The sequence below is a fragment of the Haliotis rubra genome, unplaced genomic scaffold (genome assembly GCF_003918875.1).
Source record: "Haliotis rubra isolate DU_JTF1 unplaced genomic scaffold, ASM391887v1 Scf89, whole genome shotgun sequence".
Lineage (NCBI taxonomy): Eukaryota > Metazoa > Mollusca > Gastropoda > Lepetellida > Haliotidae > Haliotis > Haliotis rubra.
The window spans coordinates 2,143,793-2,162,997 of record NW_025767623.1 but is presented as its reverse complement, the minus strand read 5'-3'; the positions used below and the strand labels follow the sequence as shown (position 1 = coordinate 2,162,997).

Here is a 19,205-nt window from a genome sequence, read left to right as displayed (position 1 = left end):
ACTGCAGAGTTTGTGAAATGTGAACGCCAAAGGTTTGAGATGCAGGAATATATATTGCTGGACGTTAAGGAAAGGTGGGGAAAGTTGTGTGAGTGAGTATTTTGACCCTGCTTTTAGCAATACTACTGCGTGGCACCTGAAATTGGCTTTACGCATTGTACCCATATGGGTTACCGAAAGCCGGTGTTTGGCGTGACGAGCGAACGCTTCAACCACTGTGCCACCCACCGCCCCGCGTCTGATGAGAGAACTGGTTTTTGGCCAGGGACACTTTTTTTATGGTTTGTTAGGGTATTCCATGGACCTGAGAAGCTTCAGAAATGGAAATAGATCCACATTGTATCATTGAAACGACTTCATTTAAAATGTCAAGTGTTCTTAGTCGGTAATTTATTTCCTTAAGTTTCTTGTTTTGGTACGAGACCCTTGAGGTCGAAAACATTTTATAAACTGAATCAGTGGTCTGGTATGGAGTATACACATTTTGGACCATTGAAGATCGTACCCATTGTATCCCAATTCCATAGATCGAAGCTCAGTTATTTACAGACCGCCGTTGGAATATTGCTGTATGCGGCTTTGTGTTCAGCGTTATCATTTCAGTTCAATTTGTCATCAATTATTGTACCAAGATATTTGTAGTTCTTGACAATTTCCACATTGACCCATGGACAGTGACTGGTAAATGCACAGGCTTACTTGTTCTGAAGTCAGTAATCATCTCTTTAGTTTTAGACTTATTGAGCAGCAAGTGAATGTCTTTTCACCAGCTTGTAAGAACAAACCCCCCATCTCCCACAAATTTGATAGAGGACATCATCACGTCCTACAAGAGTCATATGTCCAACTTCATGAGAGTATATGTATCCATCTGTCTATATACAGGTTATTGAGCTTTTTAAAAAAACAGGAATAGGCTAGGAACAATTCATCTTCCACCATTGACTGAGAGAACTCTTTATTTAGTACAGTTACGTAAATCAAATATCAATAACTGACTGACTGAGTTTGGTTTTACACCGCTTTTAGCAATATTCCAGCAAAATCACGGCGGGGGACACCAGAAATGGGCTTCACACATTGTACCCATGTGGGGATTCGAACCGGGGTCTTCGGCGTGACGAGCAAACGCTTTAACCACTAGGCTACCCCACCACCCCGCCACGAGAACAGACCAACTCGGAAAACAAGCTGATCCAGTACACTGGTGGCCAGAAGCGTCCGTCCAAGAAGAAGAAATACAGGGACTTGGAGCGACGACTCAAGTATTAAACCTTCCTCAGCAAATACCACCCTTCACAAAGTTACAATGATATTGCAAGATATATACAATACCCTAGGTTTGTCTGTCAGTAGGTTTATAGAGAGTGTAAATCAACATTGGTGCTTAACTGTACCCCACGATTATCGCGAGCATAATATGATGTTGACTTGATGATTATAATCGAGTGGTAATCACTATCTGCCATACATCATTATACCTTCCATTTAGGTGTGGCTGGTGATGTATCAAGAAAGCCTCTCTTATTATCATTATTTCCGGAGGAAAAACATACTTTTACCTACAAGTTGGTTTGACTGTTGATGAACAGTCTGGAAATTTACCCCTATAGCACCTGCTCCAAGTTGTGAAATGTCTCGTATCCCTTCCTCTTCATCCTCGTCTGTGCCATCACTGAATTCGTCAAACTCTCATCATAAACATCCTTCTTTTCAGCATCCTCCATGCCTGATGACGTGTCTCCATCACTGTCTGTTCTGTACACCACCCAGTCTCTGTGTCACTGTCATCCGTCTGTCCTTCTTCCATGCTGCCTATATTCAGCTCCCAAGTATATTGTTCAAAACTTTACACATCCTTTCCTGTACACTTGTCATCAGGGTCTTCACTGTGAACGCTTCTGAAACATCATCCTACAACAGAAACGCCCAGTGTTCGAAATAACTGCATGCCCGCTAGCAAAATGCTTGTCGACCTTTGCTCGGGCCTGTCTAAAGTTTCTGAAGCTGGCCTGCCTGGCTAGTGATAATTTAGGAGCTGATCATGTCCTCAAAAACATAAACAAATAGTCAAATGCACGTTGTTACAAATAGCTATCTAAATCGTAAGCAGTAACGTCATTGTTCAGAATCTGAAGTGCCAGAGTATGACCCCAGTGAAGCCATTCACCACTGGTTGAAAGACAAACCCAGGCGACTGCGGAGGGTTTAGTCTGTTTCACAGTTTCCTGAACCACATTATTTTCCCTAATGCCTAGCCCTCAGTGCAGTGCTAAAGCCCTAAATGAAGCAAGTCTATATTTCCTCAGGTTCAGGTTCCTGAATCTCTGGTCTCACTGGGGCTCCTTTTCAATTTAAATGGGTTTATTTCTTACTATCAAAATTATATATATTCAGGGACTAATCATTAGTCTAAGGAGGGTTCTCCAGCCCCAGGAATCTCAGGAAGTCAAAGATGATGAGCAGAAAGATTTACATGAGGCAGAGGGTGGAGAAGATGGTGAGGCCCACAGCTCAAGATACTGACTGTGACAGGTGCTATGATAGTGATGGCAGCATCTGAGATGCAGACAATTTGGATGTGGAGGATTCTTCAAGTGATGAAGCAATCATTCCCAATGAGAGTGGACAATTGCAGTCGTTGAGTTTGCAAGATGCGATTCATGAGGGTAAAAGCACTTTTAAAAAATTTAAATACATCAATGATATACAAGTAAAGTATTGAAAACTAGCACGTCATTGAAACAAATGCCTAGTATGGATTGACATACATGTTTCAGGGGGTACGTTTTTTTGGTGTCGGTGAGTGACGTTCCCGTCAATAAAAGCTGCCTCTAAGATGGCCACCGCTACCACAAGTCAAATGTAGTTAAGTTCTGAAAGCAACCAGGAACTGTTTATGAAAAAAACCCATACAAAATTGCAATGAAAGCAACAAACAATTGTCGACAGAACGTGTAATTTACGTTATGTCAGATTGTATTATCCATAACGAAAAACTAGAAACTGTTACAATACCAAATTGAGTGAGTGAGTGAGTTAAAATATAAAGTCACTTTGGCAATATTTCAGCCATATCGTGACTAAAACAGTTCAAATGTAACTACTTTATTATAATGTTATAGTATAAAATCTGTCGCCAAAGGACAGTAAAACAACTAGCATATCACAGTTAGAGATTTAAAACTAGCATTGAACTTAAAATCATATACTATGTAGTACAATACAATATGAAAGCTGGCTATAGATTACCAGCAACTGAAGGTTGATCACCATACTAGTGACCTTGGGAACGTACAGTACGTTTGCTTCCTGCAAGGGCCCTAGATGGATTTACACCATCCATTGAGCTGTTAGCAATTTAGATGTAATTAGCCATCCATTAAAAATACACATATGCTACGGTTAAAAAAGTGGAGAGTTTAAATTTACTTTGAATGTTTTGGGACTTACGTACCTTCTCAAAAGGACAATAATTTTATAGTGTTACAATACCCCAAAAATGTATGATTTTGGGCATGAAATGATATAGTTTGGATAAAAAGAAGGTTATGTCTACAAGAGATACAGGTTATTTGAACACCAGTACACTGTCACCTCCATACACCTTTAACCTATCACAACCAGTACACTGTCCCCTCCATACACCGGTAACCTGTCACTATAAGTACACTGTCCCCTACACACACCGGTAACCTGTCACTACCAGTACACTGTCCCTACTATATACCGTTAACCTGTCATTACCAATACACTGTGACCTCCATACACCTTGAACCTATCACAACCAGTACACTGTCCCCACCATACATCGTTAACCTGTTACCATCAGTACATTGTCCCCACCATACACCTTTAACCTGTCACAACCAGTACACTGTTCCCCTCCATACACCGGTAACCTGTCACTACCAGTACACTGTTCCCCTCCATACTCTTAACATTAACACCTGCTCCGTCCTTCAGTAGTACATCAACACATTCTGTAGATCCACGTTCTGCTGCTGTATGAAGTGGTGTGTCACCTGTATTATTCTGTACATCAGCTCCAGCCTTTAGTAACATATAAACGCACTTTCTAGATCCCCGCCCTGCTGCTGCCCTATGAAGTGGTGTGTCACCTGTATTATTCTGTACATTAACATCAGCTCCAGCCTTAAGAAACACATCAAAACACTTTCTAGATGCCCGTCCCGCTGCTGCCCTGTGAAGTGGTGTGTCACCTGTATTACTAGTATTCTGTACATTAACATCAGCTCCAGCCTTCAGTAACATATCAACACATTTTCTTGATCCTCGCCCTGCTGTTACATGAAGTGGTGTGTCACCTGTATTATTCAGTACATTAACACACGCTCCAGCCTTCAGTAACACATCAACACACTTTCGAGAATCCCGTTGTGCTGCAATGTGAAGTGGTGTATCACCTGTATTATTCCGTACATTAACATGAGCTTCAGCCTTCAGTAACATATCAACACACTCTGTAGATCCCCGCCCTGATGCTCAATGAAGTGGTGTGTCACCTGTATTATTCTGCACATTAACATGAGCTTCAGCCTTCAGTAACACATCAACACACTCTGTAGATCCCCGCCCTAATGCTCTATGAAGTGGTGTGTCACCTGTATTATTCTGTACATTAACATCAGCTCCAGCCTTCAGTAACACATCAAAACACTTTCTAGATGCCCGTCCCGCTGCTGCCCTGTGAAGTGGTGTGTCACCTGTATTATTCTGTACATTAACATCAGCTCCAGCCTTCAGTAACACATCAAAACACTCTGTAGATCCCCACTCTGCTGCAATGTGAAGTGGTGTGTCACCTGTATTATTCTGTACATTAACATCAGCTCCAGCCTTCAGTAACATAACAACACATTTTCTTGATCCTCGCCCTGCTGTTACATGAAGTGGTGTGTCACCTGTATTACTCAGTACATTAACACCAGCTCCAGCCTTCAGTAACACATCAACACACTTTCGAGAATCCCGTTGTGCTGCTATATGAAGGGGTGTGTCACCTGTATTATTCTGTACATTAACACCAGCTCCAGCCTTCAGTAACACATCAACACACTTTCGAGAATCCCGTTGTGCTGCAATGTGAAGTGGTGTGTCACCTGTATTATTCCGTACATTAACATGAGCTTCAGCCTTCAGTAACATATCAACACTCTGTAGATCCCCACTCTGCTGCAATGTGAAGTGGCGTGTCACCTGTATTATTCTGTACATTAACATCAGCTCCAGCCTTCAGTAACATATCAACACACTCTGTAGATCCACGTCCTGCTGCTCTATGAAGTGGTGTGTCACCTGTATTATTCTGCACATTAACATGAGCTCCAGCCTTCAGTAACACATCAAAACACTTTCTAGATGCCCGTCCCGCTTCTGCCTTGTGAAGTGGTGTGTCACCTGTATTATTCTGTACATTAACATCAGCTCCAGCCTTCAGTAACATATCAACACATTTTCTTGATCCTCGCCCTGCTGTTACATGAAGTGGTGTGTCACCTGTATTATTCAGTACATTAACACACGCTCCAGCCTTCAGTAACACATCAACACACTTTCGAGAATCCCGTTCTGCTGCTTCATGAAGTGGTGTGTCACCTGTATTATTCTGTACATTAACATCAGCTCCAGCCTTCAGTAACACATCAAAACACTCTGCAGATCCACGTCCTGCTGCTCTATGAAGTGGTGTTTCACCTTGTTTATTCTGTACATTAACATCAGCTCCAGCCTTCAGTAACACATCAACACACTTGGCAGATCCCCGCCCTGATGCTCTATGAAGTGGTGTGTCACCTGTATTATTCTGTACATTAACATCAGCTCCAGCCTTCAGTAACATATCAACGCAAGTTCTGCATCCCCTTCCTGCTGCTGCCCTGTGAAGTGGTGTCTCACCTGTATTATTCTGTACATTACCATCAGCTCCAGCCTTCAGTAACACATCAACACACTTTCTAGATCCTCGCCATGCTGCTGCCCTGTGAAGTGGTGTCTCACCTGTATTATTCTGTACATTACCATCAGCTCCAGCCTTCAGTAACACATCAACACACTTTCTAGATCCTCGCCATGCTGCTGCCCTGTGAAGTGGTGTGTCACCTGTATTATTCTGTACATTAACATCAGCCCCAGCCTTCAGTAACACAGAAACACACTCTGCAGATCCCCGCCCTGATGCTCTATGAAGTGGCGTGTCACCTGTATTATTCTCTACAGTAACATCAGCCCCAGCCTTCAGTAACACATGAACACACTTTCTAGATCCCCGTCCTGCTGCGGCCCTATGAAGTGGTGTGTCCCCCCTATTATTCTGTACATTCACATCAACTCCAGCCTTCAGTAGCACATTAACAAACTTTCTAGATTCCCGTCTTGCTGCCATATGAAGTGATGTGTCACCTTGTTTATTCAGTACATTAACATCAGCTGAAATCTTCAGAAACACATCAATACACTCTGTAGATCCCCGTCCTGCTGCTGTATGAAGTGGTGTGTCACCTGTTCTATTCTGTACATTAACATCAGCCCCAGCCTTCAGTAACACATCAACACACTCTGTAGAACACCACTCTGATGCTGCTGCTGCTGCATGAAGTGGTGTGTCACCTGCATCATTATGTACATTAACAGCAGCTCCAGCCTTCAGTAACACATCAACACACTCTGTAGATCCCGGCCCTGATGCTCTATGAAGTGGTATGTCACCTGTCTGATTTGAAGCTTGGTTCACACTTGCTCCTTTCTTCAGCAAATACGAGACAACTGTTGAGTTTCCTAAACATGCGCTGAAAAGTGGAGTTTCTCCATCAGATGACACCATATTAACAGTAGCACCCTTCTCAAACAACATCTCAACTATATTTCCGTTCCCGACCTCACAAGCTAAGCACACAACACTGCCGTCAACCACTGCTCCTCTGTCGAAGAAATACTGTAAAATGTCCGCGTTCAGGCTCCATACAGCATACGGAAGACCTTTCTTGATATCTACATCACAGTTTCTGTTAATCAACATTTTCACCACTTCTAAGTGACCATTCGCTATGGCAAAGTATATAGGGTGCTCCACAGGTCCATGATCCTGATTAACTTCCACTCCCATGTTAATCGCATGCTCCGCAGCTGACGAAAGGCCATTTCCACAAAGATAAGAAAACACACTTCGACAACGCGTGTCTTTTGCATTCAGGTCTGGTTGAAGAGACAAAATCTGATCGACAAACACGCTGTCTCTGGTTTCTGCTGCTAACATAAGCGGCGTCTGTTTCTTCTGACCGTAGTTAGCATTTACCTCAAGTTCCATACGCCCGCTGATGTATTTCAGTACACTGCTCGCAGCATTCGTGCACACACCCAGTAAAATGTCCCTACTTTCACTCTTGCTGAATGAGATATTTTCTTTCTCCATAATATATTTGATGAGATGATGTGACTTGTTGCTGGAAAGTAATTCACAAAATGACTGTTTGGATGAGTTATCAGTTAGTTTCACGATATCAGTAACAGACATGCGACAGTGTGTCTTCAGGCTGTCCATTAGCAAGTCAACAAAGTCTGAATTACAAAATGCCTGGTGTGATAAAACATGCAACAAATTGCCCATTTCGACTTCAGTTGCAAATCTTCTAGCTAAATGTCCAGCATAAGTCCATGAGATGTTTGCAACAAGATTTGTCTCTCCAGCAACCTTTTTCTCTCTTTCTCTGAGGGGTGCAAGACGAAGTCGTTGATTTATAAAAAACAAACTACAATTTTCGATAACAAAGTTCGACAGTTTTGTACTGAGAATAAAGGAAACACAGTCATATATAGACGAATGATCAAACATGAAGGTGCCATCTTCCTTCTTGAGGTAAGATCCAACCAAATCGTCAGCAGCTTCTATGCATTCATATCCTAGACCGTCATCCTCTTCCAGCTCTTGCCCACTAATCTTTCCATCTCTTTTAATCATAGCCAGGAACAGTGAACGCTTTGTCATATCTTGAAGGCATTTATCCAAGGTCATTCTGAGGAAATCAAGTGGTGCTTGAAAAAACATTTGCAACTGAAGGTGAGTCCAGTCCTTTTCATATGCTGTCGCAAACATTTTACATACATGGGGGAAACCGTGTAGACAGTCTGCCTCACATATCTGAGACACAACTGACTCTTCAAAGTCTATATTGTTTGCTTCAGCATGAACACGCCATATCTTCCTTCGCTCATAAGAGTCTCTCTGTGAGGAAACTTCCACCACGTATTGGGGACTGGAAATGTAATCTTCCATCCTTCCCAAGTCTGCCAATGAGGATTTCAGCACATAGTCACGGCCTACGAGGATAATGATAGTTTTGTCTTTGTTTGGACTTGTTTGTTTCACCCGTTTTTGATCAACTTTTGTCCTCTCTAAACCCTTTCTAGTTTTGGTCGAAATGTCCAAAGAATATTTTTCAACATATTTATCAGGATGTTTAACATCCACAACAGGTCGGAGACTTGGTCTCCACTTGGCCCATTCTGCAGCGTTGAATTCCAGATCACCAAATATGTCATCTAACAGAATGACAGGGTTAGAGCAGGCTGTTATGACCTCATTGAACTCATCTGGTGACACCACTTGGTATACTTGTCTCCCCTGACTGTACTGGTCTTTGAGAACCATGTAGGCGGTTGTGGACTTCCCCCTCTCCTGGTCTTCCTTTAATTGTCACCCAAGTGGCTCCTCTGTCCAGCTTCTCTTTCACTTTCTTGAAGGTGTCTGTCTCCACCATGTCTTCAGTCCATGACTCTATCCTGGATGCCGTCCTTTCTGTGGACACAAGGCACATTTAACACATTTATAGATAAAATATGTGTAAAAGTGAACAAACTTAAGATTTGATTTAAACATCTTACTCCAGAGAAGGATCTTCGACATGACGAGTGTACACTTTTGCCACAAGGCAACACCACCGTCCCTTATAAAAGATACTCTTAATAAGATAACATCACAAATTGTGGGCATGTTGAAATAACTTCCCTAAGTGGCTTTAATAAGCTGGTATGATGAAGAGGAACACTTTTATGGATAGACAACTTCTTCGTTGCAGTGGATACGACGTTTCAGTGTAGATCCTAACACCGTTATCAAGCAAATGTTACAGAACATATGCACAAGGAGAAATATATAAATACCCGCAATGTGTATATTTCTCCTTGTGCATATGTTGTGTATATTCTAGCACGACATTGTGTGTGATACTCGATTCTGATTGGATGAGAGATCTTCAAAATCGTACTTAAAGGGGAACTGATCCAGAGCAATTTCTGTGGACTGGTTGTTGCTTTTGTTATTGTTTTTCTCCCGTGAGTACCCGGATGATATCCCAGAATTTGTGACTGGTTCGTGACCTCTGCTGGGCCATCCCAATGTGCAATTGATAGTGCAGCTATAGACTGGTCAACAGATTTGAATTTATTTCTGAATAGGCCAGAGGCCAATTTACAGGTTACAATTCAATACTTCACATGCAATAGGCACATCTCCAATGGAAATGAAAGCTAAATATAACAATGTTGTCTGGTGACAGTATGTTAGCAACAAACAAGGATATAAATATATATCATTAGCAACTTGGTAATTTTTAAAATACTCTTTTTTACACATACGTTTACAAACTATAGCCCTACAAACGTACATGTAATCGGATGTTGGCATCAAATGCAATAATATTATAGGCACGTTTCTCACAAAATTGTTGCCTGGTGACAGTATACTGAAAACAGGAAACATTAGTTTGTCTTAGTAAACATTTCATAATTACCTCTTTCTTTAAGGATATGATAGACAAACTTGGCTAACTTAAGATTATTTTCAGACTTACTTTTCACAAATTGTACAAACTTGTACATACTCGGATTTTGGTACAAACTCTTATCTAGATACAACTGTCTATATTTTACATACCTTGGACAAACCATTACAACATGATACTCATCTTCCAGCTAACTGGTACAAAAAGGACATATTCTATTCGATATATCTAACTTTTTCTACCAATAACATATGAGAACCTAATCGAAATCGTGCTAAGGCTATTCTATATTTAGCTATTTCTATCCTACAGAGATAACGTTCAAATTCAAATGTTTCCTTGATATGTCGACACAGTCACTAACAGATCAAAGCTGATGTCTCCACATTAGGATTTGGATATCATTTACTCTTTGTCTAAATTCATTTAAAAAGCTAGTCATAAAATTAAAAAAGATTAACGTTATAGCAACAATGTCAGGCTATTACCTTGTTTGAAGAATGTACCCATCAATATCCACATAAAGGAACGATATGCCATTCATCTGCAGCTGACAAAGAATCCAGTTCCATGGCATGTGTCTTTTAACAGTCTAATATGTGAAAGTGATATATCGTTATAACTAGTGGTAGTTTCTCAACTGGTCACGTGCCTGTTTCAGGTGTTTCACATTGGTGTATAGTCTCATTGGTCACCCAAGATAGCACACCTGGTAACTAATTGCATGATGTCCGCCATTCTTTAAAAAAGTAATTTAGTTAGCCAATAATGAGCAATAAATCAACGTATTGGCGGTTAATCCTTTGAAGGAAGGACGTTGTTTTTACACAAGCACTCTACGACAGGGTGTATTCAGTATAGATGAGTGAATCTACATACATAAACACTACCTTTTGACAATCCCGCTGCGTAAGATGAAAGCAATTAATCAATCAGCATGTTATCGGTTAATCCTTTGCTCGATGTTTGTTTTTGTAACTCAAGTGATAATTCCTCTTGCTGCACTTCCATACGCATATTACATGAAATACATTTGCCACATCAGACCTTAATTTATAATGATGAGCACTTACTCCAGACACGAGAAATGCCAAAGGGGAACCTTTGTTAGGTAATCTGAGTGGTGTTACCACTAATTATACCTGATATAAATTCATTAACTGACCAGCAAGTGAATGATGACAAATAACATATGAAGGTTTATACCACCAAACACGGGTTACATCAAGGGAGTAGTTATCGCTGTATTGCGTGCAACTGTCTGAAAATACCTCAAAAATCAAATAATTGTACCTGCTCACAGTATAAACTCTATTTTTTACAAATACAAGCATATTGCAATTGGTTCCTGAAATAAAGTATTTATATGTTGTTGAAAATGTCTTATTTTGCTCATTACACAACCTGTCCCTCGACTGGACGATTCCAAGCGATTTCCATGAAAAAGAGTCCGATAATAAATGCTTATCAGTCGTGCTAAAATGAAGATAAAGCTACTCTGTTTTCAAGTTTGCGGTCCTTTATCGTTGATTGGAGGCCGCTAAATGTTTAACGCTTTCGGCTTTTAAGTTACATTTATCGGTCTTAAATCAACGATAAAGGATAACATTGAAAACAGAGCAGCTTTAACTTCTAACTATATAAAGTGCGTGCCTGACAACACAACCCTGACTGATATCAGAAGTATTCATTTAAAACATCGGAAAGCATGGGTTGCTGACAACCAGTTCTAACCTGGATTTTCAAGGTTCAATCTACTGAATGAAATTCAGCATATACAGTCAGCTCTCGTTAATCCGACACTCGTTAATCCGACAATCACGTTAATCCGACAAAAAATTAGGGAACCATTTAAAACAGTGATAATTACTCTCGTTATTCGACATTCTCGCATTCCGACTCCGACACACCAATCTAGCAGCTTATTATTGTAAATACAGGGTAAAAACATTCGTTAATCCGACAATCAACACAGCCGGTCGGATGATCCGACCGTATACAAACAATCACACGCGAGTGGTAATTAGCGTGTGCCTTACTGGCTGCTTGACACCGGCGTCAGTGAACATCACACTATGAAACTGTTCGCTTATGTGATTATATATGTATGTTATGCCATCTATGAATGTTAATAAATGAAAACAAGTATGTATTGTTAGTATTTTTTATTTCTGTGAATATTTTTACATACGATGAAGATAACTAGATCTACCATTTCTGATATGCATGCAACAGTATGACGATCATGACATTTAGTAAACATTGATATTTTCACGCAAATACATTAATCCGACATTTTCATTAATCCGACATTTTCGTTAATCCGACATATTTCTCTGCAACCACAAGTGTCGGATTAACGAGAGTTGACTGTACATTACAGTACTTCCTTTAGAGGTGAGTACTTTGATCATATCATTCCGGATTAATCGAACATTGCCACCATTATTGACAATCAGCAATATACTAAAATACTCACTCCTGATCTTCTGTGTTGCAGTCAGTGGTTTCTCCTCTTCTTCCTGTTTGGTCGGAGTTGTACCGACATTCTGAGTTCCGCCAATGTTCAGATTCTTGCCTCCCTTCACTGTCACATCTCCAAACTGCTGCTGTACTTGGATAAAGTTGTACTGTGTGACTGTAACAGAAACGACATGACTGCAGGTTTTACAGATGTGTTCAATATTTGACCTTAGATACCACTAGTGTTTCTGAAAAAAGATGATAACGTCAGACGCTTTTCTTAAATGCGACTGCCAAGTTACCATTGCTTAGATAAAACTTGACAAAGACTTTTGCTGACGTCAAAGAAGCGTCCATACGGACTGTGTATGGTTATGGACACTCTGCCAAACATTGGGGACATAGATACCATAGCTTGAAAGCTAAATACATACCATGCCTAAACCTTAGGAGATATTTGGAACGGACAAAACATGAATCATTGGTAAATGTAAATGATCTGATCTTTTCTGCTGATAAGTAGGGTTCTAGTGGTTGGTCAGATGAGATGGTAGCTTACTTGGTCGTTGAAGAGGTCAACAATATCAGATAAAATCACCCACCTGCAGGAGAATCCCCAGTTATTGGTACTTCAGGCATCCCTGATGACTGTATCTGCGATACAAGAGATCCTTGTATTCTGGGCAGAAGAGACGATGTTGACTCTGCTGTCAAGGCTGCTGTTCCCGGAACACGTGGACTTGTTGTTCCAGGAGCTACTAGTGGACTAGTTGTACCCGTGGACGCTAGTGTCAGGGCTGCTGTTCTCGGGACCTGTAGACTTGTTATTCCAGGAGCTACACCAGTTGTACTTGTGGACAGATGTCCCTGACCTGTTCTTTCATTAGCATCACCACCTGAAGCTGGTTGGAGTTGCTGCTGTTGTTGCTGTGGTGCTGTTGATACTTCTCCCTGTGGCTGCTGACAACGCCCCAGAATTTGTTGTGCTAGAGACTTTGTATCTACGAAGGAAACAAACAGGTCAGAGTTGGATCTCAAAGGACACAAACAAAAATCATGTGAATACTAACATTGTTAAAATGACATACCACACACACAATGTAGTTTGAGTTTGTCTATAAACACAACACAGGAATCAGGAGTGTACCGTTCAGTCAGACAACCTTGTTTTCACCACCACTCACCAGAGTAGAGTCTGTCCATGACATGATCATGCAGCCTCCCCTCGTCATAACATACAGGTAAGTTAACTAGGGTAACCAGTAAACAATTGTACAATTTCCTCGAATTGTCCTTGTTTCCCTTTGCTTGGCTAAACCTCACATGGCTATAAAAGATTCTGACTGTATTTCCTGTTACCACAGGGCTTTCAAGTGATCGACAAAATAGAGCCAGCTGTCTCTATAGCTCACCCGAATCGTAAGAAATAACTCACTGTCATGCACGGTGTGTTACACATTAGTGCAGACGGTTCCACTTGGTATAAGTTGAGCATAATACCTCTCACAAAGTTACTATAAGATATCATGATACCTACAATACTAATGGAAAAAGTGGCATTAGGTTTACAGTGGGTAAAGGAACACTTGTTAACAATACTGAGCGGTTGAGATTCGACAGTTCACACAATACACTTATCTTTATCACTTGCATATTAATGGATTGTTTTAACAAGAAAACTGTTAACATTTGTTAAGTCGTTTACAATTCAAACCCAACAGATCACAAAACTCAAATCGTAACCCCCTTTCAGCAAATACCTTTCCCTACAAGTTGGTGTAACACATACCTTTCCCTACCAGTTCGTATGACACATACCTTTACCCGACAAGTTGGTGTAACACATACCTTTACCAACAAGTTGGTGTAACACATACCTTTCCCTACCAGTTCGTATGACACATACCTTTACCCGACAAGTTGGTGTAACACATACCTTTACCCAGAAGTTGGTGTGACACAAACCTTTCCCTACAAGTTGGTATGACACATACCTTTACCAACAAGTTGGTGTAACACATACCTTTAAGAACAAGTTGGTGTGACAAATACCTTTACCTTCAAGTTAGTATGACACATACCTTTACCTACAAGTTGGTGTAACACATACCTTTACCTACAAGTTGGTATGACACATACCTTTACCTACAAGTTGGTGTGACACATACCTTTACCTACAAGTTGGTATGACGCATACCTTTACCTACAAGTTGGTGTAACACATACCTGTACATACAGGTTAGTATGACACATACCTTTCCCTACAAGTTGGTATGACATATACATTTACCTACAAGTTGGTATGACACATACCTTTACCTACAAGTTGGTATGACATATACCTTTACATACAGGTTAGTATGACACACACTTTTACCTACAAGTTGGTATGACACATACCTTTACCTACAAGTTGGTATGACACATACCTTTACATACAAGTTCGTATAACACAAACCTTGACATACAAGTTGATATGACACATACCTTTGCCTACAATTTGGTATGACACACACCTTTACCTACAAGTTGGTAGGACACATACCTTTACCTACAAGTTGGTATGACACATACCTTTACCTACAGGTTGGTATAACACATAACTTTACCTACAAGTTAGTATGACACATACCTTTACCTACAAGTTGGTATGACTGTTGATGAACAGTCTGTAATTTGACCGCTATAGCACCTGCTCCAAGTTGTGACATATCTTGTATCCCATCCCCTTCTTCCTCGTCTGTGTCATCACCAAATTCGCCCCAATTCTCTTCATAAACATCCCTATGTTCAACATCCTTCATGCCTGATGACGTGTTTCCACCACTATCTGTTCTGCACTCTGGTGGTGTACATCCCAAAATCTCGATGTCACTATTAGTCATTTGTGATTGACCATCTTCCATGCTGCTCCTTTTTTCAGCTAATTTCGTTGAAAATCAAATTCAAATCTTCACTTCTAGTCACTCATTAGTGTCTTTACACTGAATTCTCCGTCCTACAACAGAAACGCCCACAAGAGTACAACATCCAACATTTTATCATTTGGTATCAGGTGACGTGATATGAATGACACAGCACGAATTCCCCTCTTACACATTTCAACGTTCTCTTCAGAGGGATAACAAGACAAAACAATAGCCCGTGTAATAGCATGCACGATTTTCATAAATTTAACACTGGTTGAATGAAAACACAAGCGTTGGGGTGAGGTCAAGTTTGATTGACTGATAAAACGTGACATGTTACGTTTAAACATCATAAATCCTCCGTAAAATATTCAATGGAAAAACAAGTAAAAGAGTTCTTTTAAAACACTGGGATGGTGGGTGGGTGCGTTCGTACGCTCAGCTTGCAAGAGAGGAATTGACACCGGATAAAAAGAATCCGTGTAGCACATGCATCCCTCGAGCGCCGCTCGGCACCTCCGGGCAGCTCCGACGTTACCGAGTTAAATCCAAATAAATATATTTATTTAGTACATGGTATTACGCGGGACACGTTTAGTATTTTATTTATTACATTTTTATAATTTATTTATTTATCTGAAGTATTTGCACGGTTTTGCATGTTTTATATTCAAGAGAATAATGCTTGGCAGTTTGACCAAACTTTATTGAAGTAGTTTTAATTAATGACAGATGTATACTTTGTTAACTTGTAAAATTCAGAGAGATCCTTTTGAATGAATTGGAATGTTGGTGGGTAGTTGTTATTTCTAATATTGAAAATACTTCGCTTTGACGGGGTAATGAGACGGTTAAAGGATTGTTATTTTTTTATTTCGATTTTTTTTTGGCATTCCCAGAATATATACGGGACAAAAATAATTAGGGATATATGTCAATTTTGAAATTATGAATATTGATCTATTTATCAGCTGACTCACTGATAAAATATCAATCATAAAACTACAAATATCCATAACTTATTTTGTCCAGTATATGTATGACATCTTCCATTTCTTTAGAACAGTAACTGCATTTTATACTGTCTACACAACCTATCTTAGTGAGAAGACAGCTCGTTGGCAAGATATGGTGTAAGACTTGATATTGGAACCACTGTAGTTCAGTCATGTTAGTGCAACTAAACGGGATAGAATTGATGTTCTTCCTATCTTGTTCGTTAATGTCATGTCCAAGGACGTACCCCATTTGGCGAAGTGATTATTTCTCTCGCGTATTTTTTTAATAAGTATTGTGAGCATTGATTTTGTTTCTTCAGAGACTGCGTAAAATGAATAATGGTATAAATGAAATGGTAGAGAGGGAGATTTTAGGATAGTGTTTGATTTTGGTAATCGTTGCCTTCGACAGAACTTTTTAACCGCTTAAATAACACGTGTGTAAGTTAGAAAGTTGGTTTTCAAGTAGCCGAGAGCCGCGATGCGGTCTATACAGTCAAGACATGACCCTGCATGTCATGTCTTGACTGTATAGGACCGCATCGCGGCTCTCGGCTAGTTTTCAAGGAGAAAACGGTTTGAAGGTTTCACATTACCTGAATTGTCCCTTATTATCTACAAGGTCCTTGATAAAACGAATTCTATTTACAAGCCATTCCTTATACATTCCCAACACAATAAGAAGTCATCACTTTTGATGAGCAGAAGTTTGATATGAAGATTGGACGATCAACCGTATCTGACCTCTAAGCTGGTTCCCGGCTCCCTTTGCGCGCGCTAACGTTCGTATATTGCGATATGCGAGACGGGGCCCAGCTTAATCTGACCTCCTGAAGCAGTAAAGCTGGTTCCCGGCTCCCTTTGCGCGCGCTAACGTTCGACAAAGCTATATTGCGATATGCGAGACGGGGCCCAGCTTACTGAAGCAGTCTGCTTAGTGGTTGAGCGTCTCTACGACTGATTCCAATGCTTCAAGCTATCTGAGGCCAAAACATCGTTGAACACTTTGCAAACATTTCTGACACACCACTTAGACGTGTTTGATGTAAATGACCATCAAAGACTTTTTCAAGTTATAAATTATATATGTTATGATACACGCTTGATTGTACATTAGACGTCCACATGTTATTGTGGCATTAGTTGTATGGAAACTGTAACATATTCAACATCCGGGTCATAATGGCAGCTGATATGCGGTTCGCTTATGTGATTATATATGTATTTTATGCCATCTACGAATGTTAACAAATGATAACAAGTATGTATTGTTAGTATTTTTTATTTCTGTGAATATTTTTACGTACGATGAAGATAACTAGATATACATTTCTGATATGCATGCAACAGTATGACGATCATGACATTTAGTAAACATTGATATTTTCACACAAATACATTAATCCGACATTTTCATTAATCCAACATTTCCGTTAATCCGACATATTTCTCTGCAACCACAAGTGTCGGATTAACGAGAGCTGACTGTATATTCCTCACAAATAATCTCGTTTCTCCTTACTTTGTCGTGCTTATTTCCCCAAATGAATGCGGAACATCCTTTTGGGAAAGTTTTAAGCTTAGTATCCTGTGGAACTGGAAGAAGCTTACCGGTCGGCAGTTTTTCAAGTACTGTTTTGGTTTTATTTCCTTTTGGAAGTAGCGTTATTAGTCCCTGTCTTTGTGATATTGATAATTGTCCATTTTTGTAAGCTCCATTTAACGATTTTAAAGATATTTCCCAAGATCGTTCCAGAAAAACGTGATAAATCCCGCAGTAAACCTATCAGGACCTGGACTCTTGTCAGTTTTTAAAGTGTTTCACAGCTTCTTGTATCTCATTGTAGGTCAGCTCACCTTCTAACCCCCGGACTATTTCATCAGATAGTTTAGGAGTTTTCTCTTTGTAGCGACCTAAGGTCTATTTTAGTATGTCATGTTTTGAGTATAGTTTTGAGGAATAAGATTTTACTTCTTTTGGTATAATTATCTTCTTGTGTTTCAATCATTCTGCCATCTTCTTGCTCTATTCTGTTTATGAATTCATTTAAATAGCTTCTTGATTCTGAACTAAGGAAATACTTTGTTGGTTTTTCCCCTTGTTCCATCCATTGTGGGCGGTGGGGCAGTCTAGTGGTTAAAGCCCATTTCTGGTGTCCCCCGCCGTGATATTGCTGGAATATTGCTAAAAGCGGCGTAAAACCAAACTCAGTCAGTCAGTCAGTCAGTCCATCCTTTGTAAATTTGTCCGTACCATTAACCCTTTCTTCTTAATCTGTATTAACTATCTTAATTTCTGCTGGAACTTTCGATTTCTCTTTCGCTGATTGTTCATCTACTGTATCTAAATTGATTGGTCAGAAAGTTTAGTTTTCCTTCAGTTTCCATTTCCCGTATATGTTGCTGTTTCTTTTTGCAGGATGAAGATTGTATAGTATTACCTCTTATCGCAAGAAGCAATGTTTCCCAGACAAGTTGATTATCTATATTAACTTCGGTTGTTATGTCATTAACATTTTATACTGCTGTTTTGTTTCTTCAGTGGTAGTTTTAACGAGTGTTACAAACATTTCGTGTTTTAATAGAGAACTTCCAAAATCCCTTTCCCCTTTTAAGATCTGTAAGTTTAAACGTCAGTGATATTGATGAATGGTCGGGTCTTAAACTAGGTCCTGCTTTCGTTTTCATAACAGAAGGCAGTATATTATGGCAAATTAAAAGGTAGTCCAAGCGTTCTTGTTTCAAAGGGGTGGGTTTTCGCAAAGTATATCTTTTACTGAAGGGATTATGTTCGCGCTGCATCTTTTTAATTAATTCGTTAAGTTGTTGTAGAATTCTATCTCTACCTTTTTGGTTATTTACATCATTGAGCTAACTTGAATAATATTCCAATCTCCACACAGAACTATATGATCCCTATCGAAGGTTCTAATTGTGGTGTCCGGGTCTCCATACATTTTCAAACCGTCTGTATTTGACAATTATAAATGCTAGCAATAGCTAACGTATAATCGTCAATGTCCATTTTAACAATC

The 19,205-nt window shown here is 39.9% G+C and overlaps 2 protein-coding genes across 2 annotated transcripts; both read right to left on the bottom strand.

The window, feature by feature from the left end:
- Window positions 1-1,607: 1,607 nt before the first annotated feature.
- LOC124263606 (putative ankyrin repeat protein RF_0381) lies at window positions 1,608-8,032 on the bottom strand. The gene is given in 7 exon segments (XM_046698258.1): window positions 1,608-1,753; window positions 4,032-4,155; window positions 4,762-4,860; window positions 5,158-5,197; window positions 5,199-5,319; window positions 5,920-6,423; window positions 6,523-8,032. Coding segments are annotated over 7 exon segments (2,544 nt in total).
- Window positions 8,033-8,192: 160 nt separating this feature from the next.
- Window positions 8,193-15,272, bottom strand: LOC124263578 (ataxin-2 homolog). Its single transcript, XM_046698234.1, has 4 exons — window positions 14,896-15,272; window positions 12,866-13,264; window positions 12,280-12,438; window positions 8,193-8,815 (listed from the first exon to the last, which is right to left on the bottom strand). The coding sequence occupies exons 1-4, from the start codon at window positions 15,167-15,169 to the stop codon at window positions 8,607-8,609; spliced, it is 1,041 nt and encodes a 346-aa protein (XP_046554190.1). The 5' UTR covers window positions 15,170-15,272; the 3' UTR covers window positions 8,193-8,606.
- Between the last annotated feature and the right edge of the window lie 3,933 nt (window positions 15,273-19,205).

Excerpts from the sequence above, each read along its gene's own strand:
- LOC124263578 (XM_046698234.1), bottom strand. The coding sequence starts at position 15,169 with ATGGAAGATGGTCAATCACAAATGACTAATAGTGACATCGAGATTTTG. Across the intron at positions 13,265-14,895 it reads ATACCAACTTGTAGGTAAAG|ATACAAAGTCTCTAGCACAA; the intron begins GTATGTGTCATA and ends TTTCCTTCGTAG. Across the intron at positions 12,439-12,865 it reads AACTGGGGATTCTCCTGCAG|TCACACAGTACAACTTTATC; the intron begins GTGGGTGATTTT and ends TTTCTGTTACAG.